Genomic DNA, 20871 nt, shown 5'->3' on the forward strand with positions numbered 1-20871 from the left:
AACATTTTTGATTTCACCATTTGTATAAATAGAGAGTTGCCCTAAAAGACCAGCACAACCACGCTTAACTTTAAAAGGGGTAAATTCTCTGAGATGAGGAGGCATGTGAAGAGGAACTGAAAGGAAAGGTAAATACAGTCAAAACCCTTGAGGAAGCTTGGAGGCTATTTAAAACTACAATCCTAGAAGCTCAGATAAAATATATACCACAAGTTAGAAAAGGCACTAACTGTCAGAACTTGAAGAACTTCAGACGATTCCCAAACTTGTTACAAAGTATAGGATCTTTATTGAGAACTATAGTGCTGGAGGTACGAGATAACAGTAATGCCAGTACTGGCATTTGGTTACATTTTATGCAGTCAGAAGAGATACCATAAAGTCATCTTTCACACGGATTGCAGACAAGTGTCTCCTTCCCAGGCCCTGTTATCAGAAGGGAGGATGCTCTCCCGCTGTGAAGGCCAAGCGGCCTGGCTTCAAAAGGCCACCTGCAGATGTGGACCCTAGGCTATTGGTTACCCTTCAGTGATCACAGAATATTGCCAGGCCCTGGGATCTTGTGTTAGTTGTTTACACAGCATAGCATGGGTTAGTATCAGGTTACAGCATGGAGTTGGTCTGGCTAACAGCACATAGGAAAGTTACAAGTTCTGACATACTGCCCCCCCTAAGCTCTTCGCCTTGGGCTTGTGTGGGTACAGTAGGTGGAATTTCTTGAGCAATTGCGGGGCGGATACATCTTTGGCTTTGACCCATTCGTCACAGCTCGGGGGGAAGTATTTCCACCTAATAAGGTAGTACAACACCCCTCGTCTGACCATGGAGTCCAGGATCTCCTGCATCTCATGGTGGCTCTGGCCCTTCACTCGAGTAGGAGGTGGCTCTGGAGGGTGAGGGTGCCAAGATGTAGCTCCAGGATCTTTGCAAAGAAGGCTGCAATGAAAAACAGGGTGGATCTTACTCAGTAACTTGGGTTGCTCTAATTCTATGGTTACCTTGTTGATTACTCTTTTGATCTTAAAGGGACCAAGGTATTTGGAGGTTAACTTGTGACACCCTTGAGGCAGAGGGAGGTTTTTGGTCGATAAGAACACTGTTTCCCCCTCCTTGAGCTCCCATTGGGGGGAGCGCTTTTTGTCAAAATGGCGTTTGTACTCCTCCTTCGCTTCCTCCAGGTTTTCTTGTATCACCTTCCAACCCTCGCGCACCCCCTCCCACCACTGTTGGCAGGACGTTGGTTCGGGGGACCCTGCTGGGAGAGGGAGATGCGGGAAGGGCTTCCCTTCGTAACCATTCACTATTTGGAAGGGGGAGGTTTTTGTGGAGCTATGTAGGCTGTTGTTGTACCCATATTCTGCGAAGGCTAGCAGCTCGACCCAGTTTGTCTGTTGGTAGTTGACATAGCAGCGGAGATACTGCTCCAGAAGTCCGTTCACCCTCTCCGTCTGTCCGTCTGTCTGGGGGTGGTAGGCAGAGCTAAGCCCCTGCTCAATGCCTGCAATTTTACAAAACTCCCGCCAGAAGTTGGCAACGAACTGCGGCCCGTGGTCACTAATGACCTTGTCCGGAAATGAGTGAAGGCGGACCACGTGGTTAAAGAATAGTTGAGCCAGCTTCTTAGCCGTGGGGAGTTTTTTGCACGGGATGAAGTGGGCTTGTTTTGAGAACGTGTCCACGACCACCAAGATGACGGTTTTCCCTTGGGAGGGTGGTAGCTCTACTATAAAGTCCATAGAGACGACCGCCCAGGGTCTGGCCGCCGTGGGGAGGGGGACCAAGTGACCCGGCGGCTTCCCCCCCCTGCGTTTGGCCATGATGCAAGTGGGGCAAGAGATGACGAATTCCGACATGTCTCTTTTTAGCTTGGGCCACCAGAATTGTCTACTCACTAAGTTCAGTGTTTTTACGTAACCGAAATGCCCGGCTATGCGACTGGAGTGGCACTGTTCCAGCACGTTTTTCCTCAGGCTTTTGGGTACGTAAATCTTGCCGTTGTGGAGCCAAAGTCCCCCCTCCCCTTTCTCGAGCCCTTCGGGCCGCTCATCCCCTTCCGCCTCTGCTTCCGCTGCGAAGCGCTCTTTTTGTTGGGGCTCGGGGGCTCCCGTTTGTTTCCCTGAGTGGGTGGTGACTCCTCTGGCTACTACTGAGGGGGGAATGAGGGAGTCTATCACTTCTTCCTTTTGACTGTCATGCTGGGGCATGTGGGATAATGCGTCGGCTAAAAAGTTTTTGGTGCCGGGAATGTGTTTCAGCACGAAGTCGAATTTGGCAAAAAAAACCCGCCCAGCGAACCTGTTTTGCAGTCAGTTTTCGGCGGCCGGTCAGGGCTTCTAGGTTTTTGTGGTCAGTCCAGATTTTGAAAGGGACACGGTCTCCCTCTAACCACGACCGCCATGTTTTTAGGGCAAACGTGACTGCAAATGCTTCCTTATCCCACACCGACCAATTTCTCTGTTCATTAGAAAACTTGTGCGAGATGTAGGCGCACGGTTGGAGCCCCCCCGCTTCATCTTTCTGCATCAGTATGGCCCCCACCGCGACGTCGGAGGCGTCGCATTGCACCACGAAGGGTTTTAACTCATTGGGGTGGGCTAGGACAGGTTCGGATGTAAATAACCTCTTGAGTTCATCGAACGCCCGTTGGCATTCGGGCGACCACGTTAGGCGTGCGCCTGGTTTCTTTGCTTCTTCCCTCCTCCCTTTCTTCTTTAGAAGCTCGGTGAGTGGGAGCATGACCTGGGCGAAGCCCTTGATAAATCCGCGGTAGAAATTTGCGAACCCGATGAAAGATTGGAGCTGCCGTCGGGTTCGGGGCGGCTCCCAGTCTAACACCGCTTGGATCTTGGCGGGGTCCACGGCCAGTCCCTCCCCCAACACCCTGAAACCTAGATAGTCTAGTTCCGTTTTGTGGAACTCACATTTGGACAGTTTAGCATACAGTTTGTTTTGATACAAGGTGGTTAACACTTTTCTCACTAACGGTACATGCGATTCAAGGTCTTTCGAGTAAATAATGTTGTCATCCAGGTACACCACCACCCCCTTGTACAGGTATTCTCTCAACACTTCATTTATAAAGTTCATGAACACCCCCGGTGCTCCTTGTAGTCCAAAAGGCATTACTAAGTACTCAAACTGTCCCATGGGCATGTTGAATGCCGTTTTCCACTCATCACCCTCCTTGATCCGCACGCGGAAGTACGCGTCGCGGAGGTCGAGTTTGGTAAACACCTTGCCCTCGGCCACGGTGCTCAACAGGTCCTTTATCAGGGGGATCGGGTAGGCGTTGGACATAGAAATCCCGTTTATCCCGCGAAAATCTGTGCAAAGCCTCAAACTACCATCCTTTTTCTTGCGGAATAGGACGGGGGCAGCATGGGGGGCCGTGGCCGGCCTGATGAACCCCCCCTTTAAGTTTTTGTCAATAAACTTTTTTAGTTCCTCCTTCTCCGCACAGCCCATCGAGTAGAGTTTAGCTTTTGGTAGTTCCTGCCCTGGTATCAGTTCGATGGCGCAGTCGGTAGTGCGGTGGGGGGGTAGCTCGTCCACCTCCCGCTCGCTAAAGGCCTTTTTTAGGTCTTGGTACTCCATCGGGATCACCCCCACCTCCTCCATCACCAGGTCCAACCGGTACTGGTGGCGCCGGGGCCAGCGGTGGCGCCGCAGGGGCTGTGGGTAAGGCCCCCTGCAGGGCGCGGATTTGGTCGCGGATTGCACCCAGGTTCTGCTGCATTTCCTCGGACATCTGCACTCGGGACATGTGGACTTGGTCGTGGATGTCTTTCACCCAGTCGAACAGCTTGTTGCGTAGGGGCCGGATCGGGTCCCTGCCTCTGGAGCCGGTGCCGGGGCCTTCTCCTCTGTCGGCGTCCTCCTCGCCTCCCCCCGCGCCGGTGGTGAGGGCCTGGTACCTCAGGTCCGCGGCGTCCATTGCAGCCGTGGATTTTCTCAGGCTCCAACTCCGCAAGGGGAAGGCATCCGTAGAAAAATGAGCGGGGTCTTTGATCTTGCGTCTCACCGCGTTCACCCCCGGGTCTAGTGGCCTCTCCTCTGGGGGAGTGTTGGGTTCTCCATTGTCTGGAGCCTTTGCTGCCATCCAGCCAGGTTGCCAGTTTGGATAAATCCCAAAAAAGAGATTACGGTTATAATGTCAGAACTTGAAGAACTTCAGACGATTCCCAAACTTGTTACAAAGTATAGGATCTTTATTGAGAACTATAGTGCTGGAGGTACGAGATAACAGTAATGCCAGTACTGGCATTTGGTTACATTTTATGCAGTCAGAAGAGATACCATAAAGTCATCTTTCACACGGATTGCAGACAAGTGTCTCCTTCCCAGGCCCTGTTATCAGAAGGGAGGATGCTTTCCTGCTGTGAAGGCCAAGCGGCCTGGCTTCAAAAGGCCACCTGCAGATGTGGACCCTAGGCTATCGGTTACCCTTCAGTGATCACAGAATATTGCCAGGCCCTGGGATCTTGTGTTAGTTGTTTACACAGCATAGCATGGGTTAGTATCAGGTTACAGCATGGAGTTGGTCTGGCTAACAGCACATAGGAAAGTTACAAGTTCTGACACTAACAGGTATAAGAAAAGGCCTGCATGGTTAACAAACAAAGTAATGGAAGCTGTAAAAGGTAAGAAGGACTCCTTTAAGCGGTGGAAAGCTAGTTCAAGTGAGATTAATAAAAGGGAACACAGGCTGTGGCAAATCAAATGCAGGACTGTGATCAGGCAGGCAAAAAGGGACTATGAGGAGCATATTGCAAAAAATATAAAGACCAACAATAAAAATTTCGTCAAGTTTATTAGAAGCAGGAAACCAGCCAGGGAGGCAGTGGGGCCCTTGGATGACCAAGGGGTAAAAGGATTACTGAACGAGGATAGGGAAATGGCTGAGAAGCTGAATGCATTTTTTGCCTCCGTCTTCACTGTGGAAGATGAGAAGTATTTGCCCGCACCAAAAACAACTTATTTTGGAAGGGGTGTAGAAAGAGTCAGATTGAGGTAACAAGAGAGGAGGTTCTACAACTGATAGACAAATTAAAAACTAATAAGTCACCAGGTCCGGATGGCATACATCCAACAGTTCTGAAAGAACTCAAAGTTAAACTTGTGGATCTCCTGACAAAAATATATAATCTTTCATTGAAATCTGCCTCCGTTCCTGAGGACTGGAAGGTAGCAAATGTCACTCCCATCTTTAAAAAGGGTTCCAGAGGAGATCCGGGAAACTACAGGCCAGTCAGTCTGACTTCAATACCGGGAAAGTTGGTAGAAACCATTATCAAGGACAGAATGAATAGGCACATTGATGAACACAAGTTATTGAGGAAGACTCAGCATGGGTTCTGTAAGGGAAGATCTTGCCTCACTAACCTGTTAAATTTCTTTGAGGGGGTGAACAAACATGTGGACAAAGTAGATGTTGTTTACCTTGACTTCCAGAAAGTTTCTGATAAAGTTCCTCATCAAAGGCTCCTTAGTAAGCTCGAGAGTCATAGATTAAAATAACAGGTCCTCTTGTGGATCAAAAGCTGGCTAATTAATAGGAAGCAGAGAGTGAGTATAAATGGGCAGTCTTCGCAGTGGAGGACGGAAAGCAGTGGGGTGCCGCAGGGCTCAGTACTGGGTCCCATGCTCTTTAACTTGTTCATAAATGATTTGGAGTTGGGAGTGAGCAGTGAATTATTATTATTATTATTATTATTATTATTATTATTATTATTATTATTATTATTATTATTATTATTAATTATTATTATATTATATTTATATCCCGCCCTCCCCGCCTAGGCAGGCTCAGGGCGGCTAACATTCAGTAAAACATGGTATAAATACAGTAGTTAAATTACATTAAATACATTAAACATATAAACATATTAAAATTATAAAACAGCATAAATTTTTTTAATCAACACTATCCAGCATCTATACTCTGTAATATATCTATTCTATATTTTAATAGCAGCAGAGGTGTTCTGGGCGCTGTTACATATTTAAATAGTGGCAAAAGTGGCCAAGTTTGCAGATGACACTAAATTGTTCAGGGTGGTGAGAACTAGAGAGGATTGTGAGGCACTCCAAAGGGATCTGTTGAGGCTGGGTGAGTGGGCATCAACGTGGCAGATGAGGTTCAGCATGGCCAAGTGCAAAGCAATACACATTGGGGCCAAGAATCCCAGCTACGAATACAAGTTGATGGGGTGTGAACTGGCAGAGACTGATCAAGAGAGAGATCTTGGGGTCATGATAGATAACTCACTGAAAATGTCAAGACAGTGTGCGATTGCAATAAAAAAGGCCAACACCATGCTGGAAATTATTAGGAAGGGAATTGAAAACAAATCAGCCAGTATCATAATGCCCCTGTATAAATCGATGGTGCGGTCTCATTTGGAATACTGTGTACAGTTCTGGTCACCGTACCTCAAAAAGGATATTATAGCTTTAGAGAAGGTGCAGAGAAGGGCAACTAGAATGATTAAAGGGCTGGAGCACTTTCCCTATGAAGAAAGGTTAAAACGCTTGGGGCTCTTTAGCTTGGAGAAACGTCGACTGCGGGGTGACATGATAGAGGTTCACAAGATTATGCATGGGATGGAGAAAGTAGAGAAAGAAGTACTTCTCTCCCTTTCTCACAATACAAGGCACATCTCACAGAGGTCTGAGAGGAGCAGAGCAGAGCAGCTCTGATAGCTGAGACAGCTGGAGAAATTGCTGAGAATTTCTGAGTTTTGAAGGACTACATTCTAAGGTTTGTGGGGCTGCCTAAAATTCTAAGGTGTGATAGCTGGGGAACTGCTCTTTGTTTGGTTGACTGCTCTTTGTTTGGTTGACTGCCTTAAGGGTGAAAGAGATTGAGAGTGATTGCTGCTGATTGAGAGTGATTGCTGAGGAGTGCCTCTGCTCCACCTCTTTGCATTTTAAGCTGCGCCTTGCCAAAGGCGCGAGCCTTTGGCGCGAGCCGAAGGGCGAGAGCTAAAGGGCTCTTGGCCTGTGGCTCTTCGCCTAGGGGCTCCCTAAGGAGCAGGAACCCAGATCCCTGGCTTCCTTGTTCTCCAAATAAGGTAAGTTCCCAATAAGGTAAGTTTAGGTAAGTTGACCCGCCAGAAGGGGAGCCACTTAAACAGCATTTAAAGAGGACTGTATATTTTAATATATATATATATATATATACAATGAAGATAGAATGCCAGCAGGGGGTTGGGGGCTTTCCAGTGTTTTGCACTGAGTGTCACATGTATGACTATCTGCCCAAAGGACAGAAGTCTTGGGTGTGTGCTCGATGCAAGGAGCTCCTGGTCCTCAGGGAACGAGTTCGTACCCTTGAGGCCGAGGTGACTGCCCTGGAGAAGCAGAGACGGTCAGTTAGGCACTTGGGGAAGACTCTCGGGGGCGTATTAGATGAGCCCCGCTCTGAACGTAGCAGCCCCGTTGCTGCCAGAGAGCGTGAGGGTCGAGAGGGAACAGGGCACCGTGCTGAGGATAAGGGGAATGCGCCCTCAGAAGGGACCTCTTCTTCGGTTGGTGAGCGGGAATCCTTTCGCGCCAAGGAACCATCCCTGAGCAGGGGGAGAGGGGGGGTATTGGTAGTTGGTGATTCGATCATTAGGCAAGTAGACAGCCGGGTGGCGAAACCGCGTACTGACCGTATGGTGACTTGCCTGCCTGGTGCGAAGGTAGCGGACATTACGCGTGTAGTAGATAGACTGATAGACAGTGCTGGGGAGGAGCCTGTGGTCGTGGTGCATGTTGGCACCAACGATGTGGGGAAATGCAGTCGTGAGGTCCTGGAGGAAAAATTTAGGCTGCTAGGCAGGAGACTTAAGGCCAGGACCTCCAAGGTAGCCTTCTCGGAAGTGCTACCTGTTCCACGTGCAGGGCAGGAGAGACAGGCACAAATTAGAAGTCTCAATGTGTGGATGAGACGATGGTGTAAGGAGGAAGGGTTTAAGTTTGTTAGGCACTGGGATGCTTTCTGGAACAAGCGGGAGCTGTACAAAAGAGACGGTCTCCACTTGTCCCCGGATGGAACCAGGCTGCTGGCGCTTAAAATCAAAAAGGTGGCAGAGCAGTTTTTAAACTAAATCCTGGGGGAAAGCCGACAGGAGATGAAATGTCTCTGGTTCGGGAGGACTCGTCTCAAAGAGATGAAGAGTTAGCTGCTATTTTTCTACCGGGTAACGGACCGGAGTTGTCCACTGTGAAGGTGACAAACAATATGGACTGTCTGCCAGTGTCTCGAGGCGGCAGGAGGAAGGTGGCGGGCCTAGCTCGCCTGGGAAATTATAGATGTTTGTATGCAAATGCTAGAAGTGTCCGAAGTAAAATTGGTGAATTGGAATGTTTAGTGTTGGGAGAAAACATAGACATTGTGGGAATTTCAGAAACTTGGTGGAATGAGGAGAATCAGTGGGACACGGTGATTCCTGGATATAAGCTATATCGGAAGGATAGGGAGGGAAGGGTTGGAGGTGGGGTGGCTCTGTATGTCAGAGAGGATATACGGTCCAGTAAGGCTGAGATCAGAGAATTAGATTCACTTTTAGAAATGCTTTGGATTGAAATAGAGGGCCCAAAAGGAAATTTAACTATAGGAGTTTGTTATCGCCCACCAAATCAAAAGAGAGAGGACGATTATAATATGATGGAAGGCTTAAAGATAGCGGCTAAACGTAAAAACTGTGTTGTAATAGGTGATTTTAACTACCCGCAGATTGATTGGGTCAATATGTGTTCTGGTCGAGAGAAAGAGATTGAGTTTCTTGATGCTCTCAATGACTGTGCTATGGAGCAGATGGTCTCAGAACCTACCAGGGGTGGGGCGATCCTGGATTTGGTCCTAAGTAATGCCCAAGACTTGGTGAGAGATGTAAAAGTGATTGCACCGCTTGGGAGCAGTGACCATAATGTTATTGATTTCACCGTTTGTATAAATAGGGAGTTGTCCAAAAAGACCACCACAACCACGTTTAACTTTAAAAGGGGTAAATACACTGAGATGAGGCATGTGAGGAAGAAACTGAAAGGAAAGGTACATACGGTCAAAACCCTTGGGGAAGCTTGGACCCTATTTAAAACTATAATCCTAGAAGCTCAGATAAAATACATACCACAAGTTAGGAAAGGCACAAACAGGCATAAGAAAAGGCCTGCGTGGTTAACAAACAAAGTAATGGAAGCTGTAAAAGGTAAGAAGGACTCCTTTAAGCGGTGGAAAACCAGTCCAAGTGAGATTAGTAAAAGGGAACACAGGCTGTGGCAAATCAAATGCAAGACTGTGATCAGGCAGGCAAAAAGGGACTATGAGGAGCATATTGCAAAAAACATAAAGACCAACAATAAAACTTTCTTCAAATATATTAGAAGTAGGAAACCAGCCAGGGAGGCAGTGGGGCCCTAGGATGACCATGGGGTAAAAGGATTACTGAAGGAGGATAGGGAAATGGCTGAAAAGCTAAATGAATTTTTTGCCTCCGTCTTCACTGTAGAAGACGAGAACTTTTTGCCCGCCCCAGAACCACTAATTTTGGAAGGGGTGTTGAAAGACCTGAGTCAGATTGAGGTGACAAATGAGGAGGTCCTACAACTGATAGACAAATTAAAAACTAATAAGTCACCGGGTCCGGATGGCATACATCCGAGAGTTCTGAAGGAACTCAAAGTTGAACTTGTGGATCTTCTAACAAAAATCTGTAATCTTTCATTGAAATCTGCCTCCATTCCTGAGGACTGGAAGGTAGCAAATGTCACCCCCATCTTTAAAAAAGGTTCCAGAGGAGATCCGGGAAATTACAGGCCAGTCAGTCTGACTTCAATACCGGGAAAGTTGGTAGAAACCATTATCAAGGACAGAATGAGTAGGCACATTGATGAACACGGGTTATTGAGGAAGACTCAGCATGGGTTCTGCAAGGGAAGATCTTGCCTCACTAACCTGTTGCATTTCTTTGAGGGGGTGAACAAACATGTGGACAAAGGAGACCCGATAGATGTTGTTTACCTTGACTTCCAGAAAGCTTTTGATAAAGTTCCTCATCAAAGGCTCCTTAGAAAGCTTGAGAATCATGGAGTAAAAGGACAGGTCCTCTTGTGGATCAAAAACTGGCTGAGTAATAGGAAGCAGAGAGTGAGTATAAATGGGCAGTCTTCGCAGTGGAGGACGGTAAGCAGTGGGGTGCCGCAGGGCTCGGTACTGGGTCCCATGCTCTTTAACTTGTTCATAAATGATTTAGAGTTGGGAGTGAGCAGTGAAGTGGCCAAGTTTGCGGATGACACTAAATTGTTCAGGGTGGTGAGAACCAGAGAGGATTGTGAGGAACTCCAAAGGGATCTGTTGAGGCTGGGTGAGTGGGCGTCAACGTGGCAGATGCGGTTCAATGTGGCCAAGTGCAAAGTAATGCACATTGGGGCTAAGAATCCCAGCTACAAATACAAGTTGATGGGGTGTGAACTGGCAGAGACTGATCAAGAGAGAGATCTTGGGGTCATGATAGATAACTCACTGAAAGTGTCAAGACAGTGTGCGTTTGCAATAAAAAAGGCCAACGCCATGCTGGGAATTATTAGGAAGGGAATTGAAAACAAATCAGCCAGTATCATAATGCCCCTGTATAAATCGATGGTGCGGTCTCATTTGGAGTACTGTGTGCAGTTCTGGTCGCCGCACCTCAAAAAGGATATTATAGCTTTAGAGAAGGTGCAGAGAAGGGCAACTAGAATGATTAAAGGGCTGGAGCACTTTCCCTATGAAGAAAGGTTGAAACGCTTGGGACTCTTTAGCTTGGAGAAACGTCGACTACGGGGTGACATGATAGAGGTTTACAAGATAATGCATGGAATGGAGAAAGTAGAGAAAGAAGTACTTTTCTCCCTTTCTCACAATACAAGAACTCGTGGGCATTCGATGAAATTGCTGAGCAGACAGGTTAAGACGGATAAAAGGAAGTACTTCTTCACCCAAAGGGTGATTAACATGTGGAATTCACTGCCACAGGAGGTGGTGGCGGCCACAAGTATAGCCACCTTCAAGAGGGGTTTAGAAGAAGAAGAAGAAGATATTGGATTTATATCCCGCCCTCCACTCCGAAGAGTCTCAGAGCGGCTCACAATCTCCTTTACCTTCCTCCCCCACAACAAACACCCTGTGAGGTGGGTGGGGCTGGAGAGGACTCTCACAGCAGCTGCCCTTTCAAGGACAACCTCTGCCAGAGCTATGGCTGACCCAAGGCCATGCTAGCAGGTGCAAGTGGAGGAGTGGGGAATCAAACCCGGTTCTCCCAGATAAGAGTCCGCACACTTAACCACTACACCAAACTGGCTCTCCAAACTGGTTTAGATAAAAATATGGAGCACAGGTCCATCAGTGGCTATTAGCCACAGTGTATGTGTGTATATAACATTTTTTGCCACTGTGTGACACAGAGTGTTGGACTTGATGGGCCTTGGCCTGATCCAACATGGCTTCTCTTATGTTCTTATGTTCTTAAGAACTCGTGGGCATTCTATGAACTTGCTGAGCAGTCAGGTTAAAACGGATATAAGGAAGTACTTCTTCACCCAAAGGGTGATTAACACGTGGAATTCACTGCTACAGGAGGTGGTGGCGGCTACAAGCATAGCCAGCTTCAAGAGGGGGTTAGATAGAAATATGGAGCAGAGGTCCATCAGTGGCTATTAGCCACAGTGTGTATATATGTGTGTGGCTATTAGCCACAGTGTGTATATGTGTGTGTGTCTGTATATATATATATATATATTGGCCACTTTGTGACACAGAGTGTTGGACTGGATGGGCCATTGGCCTGATCCAACATGGCTTCTCTTATGTTCTTAAAGGGCAAGGTATAAATCCAGTCTCTTCTTCTTCATGCATGCCAGGTCCACTTTTTATGTTGAAGAATAGTTTGTTATTAATGGACCTGGCATTGCACAAAATCAGTGTTGGAGAAAAGTTTACCTTCCTAGCTGTACCACCAGCATGTTTTGGGATTGGCAGAAGGTTGAACAGAGACCCAGCAAAACCATATCTCCATCTCTTTCCCTTACAGTACCTTCTCCCACACCCATACATCCCTTTCCCCCCAATAACGGGAATCCCCAGCCGCATATTAGCCTCCTCAGTACAAATAACATCTAATTCCAAACCCACCTTTTACACTCACTTACATCCACTCACCCACATAATACAGTATATAATTCAACACATTAAGCTAAATAATCACATTGGCATCCTTCTAATCCTAACATCATCCTCCCTCCCATCCTAACCCCACTAAAACAATTCCAATTACTCAATAATACCGAATCATCAAAGTACAATTCCCAGTTAATTGAACAGATATTAATTTCCAGTACTGACCAAACTAGCCAGAACTAGCCAGTTCTAAGTCAAAACACAGGTAAGAGTACAAATTAACAAACAGTAATCAGAGCATATGGTAAAAATGGCATGGGTATCTCCTAAGCAGGAACAATTCACAGCCTGCTTAGATGACCCCTGGAGATATCCACCAGAGGGAGCCACTCTCAGATACCTCCTCTGATGTCTCCTCATGGAAAGTCCCCTGATCATTGGAAACCAGATCAGTTCTTCAAGTTGCTGTCCTCACATACATGAGGTCTCACAGCAGACCTTCAGACAGCTCAAGCTGACCAACATTGGCCAGTTTCTTAGGCATCCACTCAGAGCACTCAAGAGCCTCTAAGAAATGACTCTAAGAAAAAAACTTGCTTCAAAGAGAAAGACATTATGAAGTTTTGGCACATAGTGGCAACTTCAGAAGGGAGAGTACACTGTGAGCTAGATTCTTAAATATTTAAGAATTGTTGAGAATATTTTTAAAAAACTATTTAGCAATCCAAGTCAGGAGGGCAACATAGTTGACATTCCCATGATAATGCCATCAACCAATTCACCCTAGTGGCTTCCTTTATCTATTAGTGGAAAAAAATCTCTAATTTCTGCACTCAGGAATAATAAAGCCCCAGTTGAAAAATGTATCCCCCGTGATTGGCTGAAAACTTTATATGGCAGCCACCTGCCTTAGCTACCCTATTTATTTATATGGATAGATCTGATAGATTTCCCCAGGAATTGAACTCCTGAGAGTCAGTATGGTATAGTGGTTAAGTGCACAGACTCTAATCTGGGAGAACCAGGTTTGATTCCCCACTCCTCCACTTGCATCTACTAGCATGGCCTTGGGTCAGCCATAGCTCTGGCAGAGGTTGTCCTTGAAAGGGCAGCTGCTGTGAGAGCCCTCTCCAGCCCCACCTACCTCACAGGGTGACTGTTGTGGGGGAGGAAGGTAAAGGAGATTGTGAGCCGCTCTGAGACTCTTCGGAGTGGAGGGCAGGATATAAATCCAATATCTTCTTCTTCTTCTTCTTCTTCATTATTAGAGAGAAGATGTAGCTTAGAGACATTAACACAAATACTCTAATGCTTAAATATCTAAAGACTAACAGCCATAGCTCCATGGAACTTTTCTCATCTGTATAAAATTAGTGAATTCCCAAAATAAAGCTAACCAATTTTGGTGTAGATTGGTACCATTTTGTAATTTCTGGTTCAATATCTAGCCAATTTCAGCCTCTAAAACATGTCTGCATCTAAGCTTAGAATACTTCAGTTTCATCAAATTTCACATTCATCTGCTGAAGTTTTATCCAAAAATTGCTTACTAATCAACTAAATACATGACATAATGAATGCATACTAAATACCTACTACTGTTTGTTGGATGCTCCTCAAACCCAAGAAGAAACCAAATTTAGAGGATATAGATCTTAGTGAAATGTTCATGCTGTCACACAATGAAAAGATTCAATATTCCCAACCTGCCTACCACATAAATGCCTAGAGGGAACAGAAATAGAAATGGAAACAATGAAATAATGTTTTTCAGAAAGTAACATTTTGAAGTATGTATTGCAATATATTTTTTTTTTGAGCGGTACAATATTTAGACAGTGGAAATACCTAAGGACAGATTTTGGAGTTACATCAGCACTGCTGACATAACCTACAGCAACAATCTGACACTATAAATGATGTACTTCAGCCAGAATCTGGAAAAGCACAGAAGCTAGATCTGAACCAATTAGCCATTAAATACCAGGTAATAAAACCTTACAAAATATAAGAAAAATGGTGGGTAAAGCATTCTGTCCTCCACTTCTGACCTCACCTGCTGAATAAGCAGTTTGGTAAGAATAAAGACTATTATTATTATTATTTGCATCCTGCCAAGGACAGTTTTTCTTTTTTTAAAAAAAAAAAGTAGAAGAAATAAATACAATGGTCCCTGCAATCTGTGTTTTCAGCCATAACCTCTTACATCTCACAGTATTGACCGCTTTCAGATTTAACAGCGTTATGAATAACCAAATGCATTCATACAGATCAACAAAAACATTATGTACTAAACTTGCAATACCAAAATCATAGCAAGCACAACACAGAGTATGGCTTGAGATAGTCCTAGACTCTGGCCAAAATCCAAGGTGGGGCATGATTTTACAAGCAGATCTAAGCTTTTATTTTCTAACATTCTATTACAGACCTTTGTGTCTTCCCAAAAGCCATCTGAGGTTCCTGAGGACTGGGGAGCATCTGGAGAAGGATTTCATATGGTGCAAGTGGATGCAGAAGGCGTGGGGAGACTGACAGAAATCAGAGACCTCTTCTACCCATGTGTATGAAGAAGTACTCACAGGGTTCTTTGGAAGGTTTTTGTATCCCAAAACTGCAATGCTTTTTTTAAAATGGCAACTTAATGTGCTAGCTCTTAGTCAAGAAGCACATACCCGTATTGGATCCGGGGATGCCTTGGAGAAAGCCAGATATATATAATTTTTTTTTTTGTAGAAAAAGCCCAGCAGGGACTCATTTGCATATTAGGACATACACCCTGACATCAAGCCAGCTGGAATTGCATTCCTGTGTGTTCCTGCTCAAAAAAGCCCTGTTTAAAATAAATAAAATAAATATCTCACAATGCCAAGAAGAAAATAATCAGATTCTGTAATTGCATCTTCTGAAATATTTTTCTCTGCTGATTACAGCAGCTATTCCCCATACAGTTTATAATCTTGTTAAATTTTGCTTCTTATCCAGACTTTCTTAAACAAGTTGTTGTGTTTTAAAGTGAGTATGTATATACATGTATTGGAACTTAAAAACAAATAACAAGGCCTAGGCAACAGGTAGCTCAACACCCCACCCAAACACTGCCATCAATAGCATTCAAGTATTTCAATGTTAAAACCCTTAAGCAGAAAAGACAAAATCTGTTGTGTCTAAAGCTTCTATTTTACAATATAAATGACATGCATGTGCAGATACAGCACATTTGCAACCTTATTTTTGACATTATTCCAGGTCCAGGATGACAGTGGCATGAAAGCAAAACAGTGAGGTTGTTTAAATGGTAAACAATAACATTGGTGGCAGCCCAGAATCGTGACTACAGTTGGTAGCTCCTTGGTCCAGGCATGGGTTCCCTTGCTTTTCTGGGGCCTTTCCCACAACTGGCCAGCTGGCCAGTGGGAAGAACCCCACCCACAAATGCCCCAAAACATGGCACAATGACATCACCCAGAAAGGACACTGGCATGAAGGCAAAACAGTGAGGTTGTTTGAATGGTAAGCAATAACATTGGTGGCAGCCCAGAATCGTGACTACAGTTGCTAGCTCCCTGGTCCAGGCATGGGTTCCCTTGCTTTTGTGGGGCCTGGGAGTAGTGGTGTGATAATGTCACCTGAGGTGACATCATCATGCTGCCAATGTCATGCAATGATACTCTAGTTTTTGGATAAAACTCTCTGGTTTGGGCCCAAATTTACCACAGAGTTTTGTCCAAAAAGTAGAGCATCAGCAGCACAATAATGTCCTTTCTGGGTGATGTAATTGTGCCATGTTTTGGGGCATTTGTGGGTGGGGTTCTTCCCACTGGCCAGCCAAACTTTTAGTATAACAATGATTGTTAGACCAGAGTGCCAAAATTGATGTTGGATTAGTAGGAATTTTGAGAACTGTCCTTTGCAGGAAGCTACTTTTTTCTTCCCTGACTCTTCCAACGTACTTTACTGATATATTGAATGATCAGTAGAGAAGGCTTTCACTAATGTACACCTATTCTACCACTTGCAGTTTTAAATGTTTGCTTCAATGGGGGTTCTCTACAGTAAGAGTTTGCTCCTGTGACTATAGATTCATTAATTACTTGTCCCATGTTGCAATCCAGTGCCTGAGATTTGAGGCTGAATGTAAAAGATCTTTGAGAACCATTACATCTAGTAGTAAAAAAAAAAAAAAAAAGGTAAAGGTAGTCCCCTGCGCAAGCACCAGTTGTTTCCGACTCTGGGGTGATGTTGCTTTCACGTTTTCATGGCAGACTTTTTACAGGGTGGTTTGCCATTGCCTTTCCCAGTCATCCACACTTTCCTCCCAGCAGGCTGGGTACTCATTTTACCGACCTCGGAAGGATGGAAGGCTGAGTCAACCTTGAGCCAGCTACCTGAACCCAGCTTCCGCCATGATCGAACTCAGATCATGAGCAGAGCTTAGGACTGCAGTACTGCAGCTTACCACTCTGTGCCACAGGGCTCTTTATATCTAGTAGTAGTCATTGTTTATTATGGTCTTTGGAGCAGTATACAGTTCAAACAGGCATTAGGTACAATAGTAATACAATGGACCATTATAACTCACTTCCTGGGAAGGTCAGATCAGGATAAATTAGTATTACTACTGGAAGATAAGAATAAATTAATTACTTTCCAAATGGCAAGGTTTGGTGCTGCCCTCATAAAGATGACAATGTAAGTATGGTTGACCTGCACACCAATTACTCTACTCTTGGTCAGTGGCCATTTGGATTGTAAGACAGTTTTATTTTGAGATATTTTAAATGATGGCTTTGTATTGTAATATTTCCTATGAAAATTTTTGGATTTTTTTTATTGAATCATTTTTGCTATGGCTAATTCGCTGATGCAATAAACACAGAGTTGACAAATATTAACAGCAGATGTAACAAAAAGCATTCATTTGTTGTGGAAGTACAACAAGCTTTATAGCACTGATTGATTAGACCTGCTAGATGTACGAGGGATGATACTGAGAATTTCTTTTTTGAAAACGGAGCATTAGTAACAAAGGTTCCATTGAGCAATCTTGCCATCTGTGAGACATTAACCCAGAGACCCTCCTTCTCTTTTCAGGCTGGACAATTTGCTTAATATGGCCTATGGCGTAAAGAGGTAATTAGAATTCCACAGATTGCCAGATGTCCATCTTGGCACAGATTGGTGCTATATATATTTTTAATTCACTAATTTTATTTTGTTTGTAATCATTCTTTTCCCACCAGCATGTCAAATGTTTTTCTGTCTTTTAGTTTGTACTTCAGTTGGGTTTTTTAACACCATGCACAAACATACATACACAAAAAAAAAGTGTGGATTTTTTTTTCATCTTTTTTTTTGTTCCAGGTGGTTTAGGTGCAACAGCTACAAGCATTCCAATTTCCAAAGTGTCCTATTAAAGGGTTTTAAATTTCACTAAATCAGAGTTTATTGTCACAGGGCTTATAATATAACATTACCTCTGAAAATGTGACTAAAAATTGTTACTGGCTAAAATTGTTTAGCCTCTACTTTGCTTAAGTTCTTTAAAACACTGTAACTGTGTGCACCTTAATCAGGCCTAAGTTTCCTTTTGTTACAGGTTTAACAAGCATTTCCAGTAATTTGCAACTTATGGTTTGTCTGATTTTAATTTTTATGAAACTTGCTCTAATTCTAATATTATTACTGGAAATTTAAAAGTACTGTCATGATGTCATCAAAACATTACAGTAATATGTCTTCTCTATTAATAATTCAACTATATCAGTACAGGAGTTTGTAAAAATGTAGCCACTAAGGACTACATTTACAGTTTAGGAATATTATATGTATAATAGCAGTGACCCTCTTACAAATGTGACAAGCATGTCCATTGCTATGTGAAAACATTTTGAATCCCATGATCCTTCCACTTCCAGAAGGGTGAAAGTATCACAGAAATGAATTACTGTATGCCATAAACCATGTGTGCATATGTTCCATATTTCATGTTACATTGTGTATATAGTTTGGATATATAGCGTCATTACTTCTTTATAGTATTTCTTGATTGTACTATTACAGACTAGTCCTTTTGTAATGTTACAGAGTGGGGTAACTGCTGCACCTCACTGCATTGATAGATTTTAGTACTATTTTAGATTTTTTTTTCCTATACAACTTTTCCTAAAACTTGTCCCAGAGTAAGAAGGGATATCAAAGATTTCAGGTTTTCACGGCTGGTAATATCATTAGAGTTTGTAGAATCTTTCGGGCTCAAGTGCCATGTTCTACTGGAGAAAATTTTTCTTCCAGACATTTCGTTCTCGGCTGTGGTTGTAAAAACCCTCATCCACCGAGCATCATGCATCTGTGAACCAAGCCAACTCCAGCAGGAACTACAACCAGTCACTGCAGGCCAATGGATACTCCCTACAAGAAATTAGAAGAGCCCTCCATCCCAAGAGACCATCCACACCAAATCCTGAGCCACACACAAATGTAGGTACAGCCTTCCTGCCCTACATAAAATCTGTCACCGACTGCATTGGCAAAATTCTCAAATGCCACAATGTTGACACAATCTTCAAACCCACACAACAGATCCGCCACATGCTGCGCTCGGTTAAAGATATGAGAGATCCACTTTCAACCCCTGGAGTCTACAAAATACCCTGCTCCTGTGGTGCAGTCTACATTGGCACTACCCAACGCAGTATCAACACCCGCGACACTGTCGCTTGTTTCAGCCAGAAAAATCAGCTGTAGCTGAACATGCACTTCAAGAAGGAGACCATGTCATCCACTTTGAAAGAACTAAAGTCCTTTCTACGGCCTCACATTATCATACCCGCCTGAACAGAGAAGCTATTGAGATTTACAAACACCAGCACAACTTCAACAGAAAGGAAGAAGGCATTTCCATCCACCAATCTTGGTATCCAGCTCTGCAAAACACCCTATAGACTATAAATTGCAGAAATTCACAGAACAACCAGTACATTCCACAGAACAATCAGCACAGTCAACAACCATCTTCCTTATCTTCACACCCCTTCCAACCCTCCCAGCAATTAACACAGAACAATGGTCACATTCAACAGCCAGTTTCCTTATCACTACCCTTCCAGGAAGCCCCACCAAACAATGGGCACATCCACAAACCTATTGCCCTTTCACCACACCCCCTCCAGCCTAGAAATAGCAGCTCTCCAGCAGCCCTGGCCCCACTCAATGCACAGCAGCCAAGAAGGTCAGAGCGCCTGCTCCGGCTGCAACGCCACTGAGGATGTTCTCCGCAGCCGAGAACGAAACATCTGGAAGAAAAACTTTCTCCAGTAGAACACGGCACTTGAGCCCGAAAGATTCTACAAACCCTAAGAAGGGATAATTTAAGCCTGTTTATGCACAGTTCCCATCTGGCAAAATAAATTTCCCGAGGCTAGGGGAGATGGAAGGAAGGGCAAGAGCTTAACAAGAAAGTAATTTTATTATCCTAATTAGGATACCGACTAGAAAACAATTATGATTACTTTTACTCAAATTATACTCCTCTTATATACCTAATCAAGAGCAAATCAGATGCCAATGGAGAAGGTGAAGGAGAAAGTAAAACCTGGAGGGATAAATTCCAGAAAGGGAAAAAAGTGTGTGTGGAGCTGGAGGGGGTGGAGATCAGACATCATTCATCTTGATAAGACAGGTCCAATGATTTCATTCTTGTGGAGCTGGAAGAAGGCTCTGAGGTGAAACCAACTACAAATATGGAACATTTGTTATGCCCTTCTTTTGTAACCCACATTGATGTGTTAAACCACTCAAAATAATAGAAGCAGCACCTGTATCTTTAAGAAATGAATGCCCTCTACAGTTGCCATTGTGGGAATTGCTAGGCAACTACAATCTTGGTTTCTGCCAGTAGGAGGGAGGGGGAGGGTTCTTTCCAAAGCTGTTTTGGGGCCAGGCCTAGCAGCAAACACCAGGTGATTTGATACCATACAACTTGCATGGCTTACCCAGGACTGTCCGTGTGCTACTGTTCAGCAGTCCATGAAAACCATTGTAGTGTAGTAATTAGAGTTCAGACAAGGATCTGGGGACCCAGATTCAGATCACCAGTCTGCTATGGAAGTTCATTGGTTGACTTTGGGCCAGTTACACATTCTCAACCAAACTTACCTCACAGGGTTGCTGTGAGGATGAAATGGAGGAGCTAGCTGCTTTGGGTCTCCATTTTGGGGGAAGATGGGGTATACATGAAATGAATTAAAATGTAGTTGAAGATGGGGGCAGATAAAAGGTGGTAAGGAGAAAAAGAAACAGGGAAAGATTTCCTGGAGGAGGGAAAGAAGAAATAGTGTGGTTAGGGGGATATGAGGGAAAATGAGGTGCCCCCTGCAAGTCTTTGCAGGTTCCCCACCATGCAACTGGACCTAGCAGCCAGCACTGCACTACTAGACCCAGCCCAGTAGCTGGCACAGCACAACTGAGCCATAGTTTTCTCAAATAGAGACTAATGGGGAGGGAAGGAGGGAAAGCTGAAGACAGAGGGATACATAAAGGTAGGTTGGCTGATGAGTGGGAATGAGAAATGAAAGCAGGAAAATAGGAGAGGCTATGAGACTTTTAAGGAAGGAAAAGGGGGGAGGCAGGAATGAGATGCCCCCTTAAAATACTTGCAGATCCCTCCACTTCCATGTATCTAAATCTGAACTGTGCCATAGAACGTATATTAACAGATCCACAAAATG

At 44.5% G+C, this 20871-nt stretch overlaps 1 protein-coding gene across 5 annotated transcripts in view; it reads left to right on the plus strand.

Annotated features, from left to right (window-relative positions):
* ELAVL4 (ELAV like RNA binding protein 4) overlaps nucleotides 1-20871 on the plus strand; it is a 224134-nt gene that overhangs the window by 199492 nt on the left and 3771 nt on the right. For 4 of the 5 annotated variants that reach the window (XM_060231795.1, XM_060231794.1, XM_060231798.1 and 1 more), the window contains exon 6: nucleotides 17237-17275. The exons of the other annotated variant lie outside the window; for it this stretch is intronic. In XM_060231795.1, the coding sequence (XP_060087778.1) occupies nucleotides 17237-17275 (39 nt within the window). The remainder of the gene's footprint in view (nucleotides 1-17236; nucleotides 17276-20871) is intronic. 5 annotated transcript variants of the gene reach the window in all.

The sequence above is a fragment of the Heteronotia binoei genome, chromosome 2 (genome assembly GCF_032191835.1).
Source record: "Heteronotia binoei isolate CCM8104 ecotype False Entrance Well chromosome 2, APGP_CSIRO_Hbin_v1, whole genome shotgun sequence".
Lineage (NCBI taxonomy): Eukaryota > Metazoa > Chordata > Lepidosauria > Squamata > Gekkonidae > Heteronotia > Heteronotia binoei.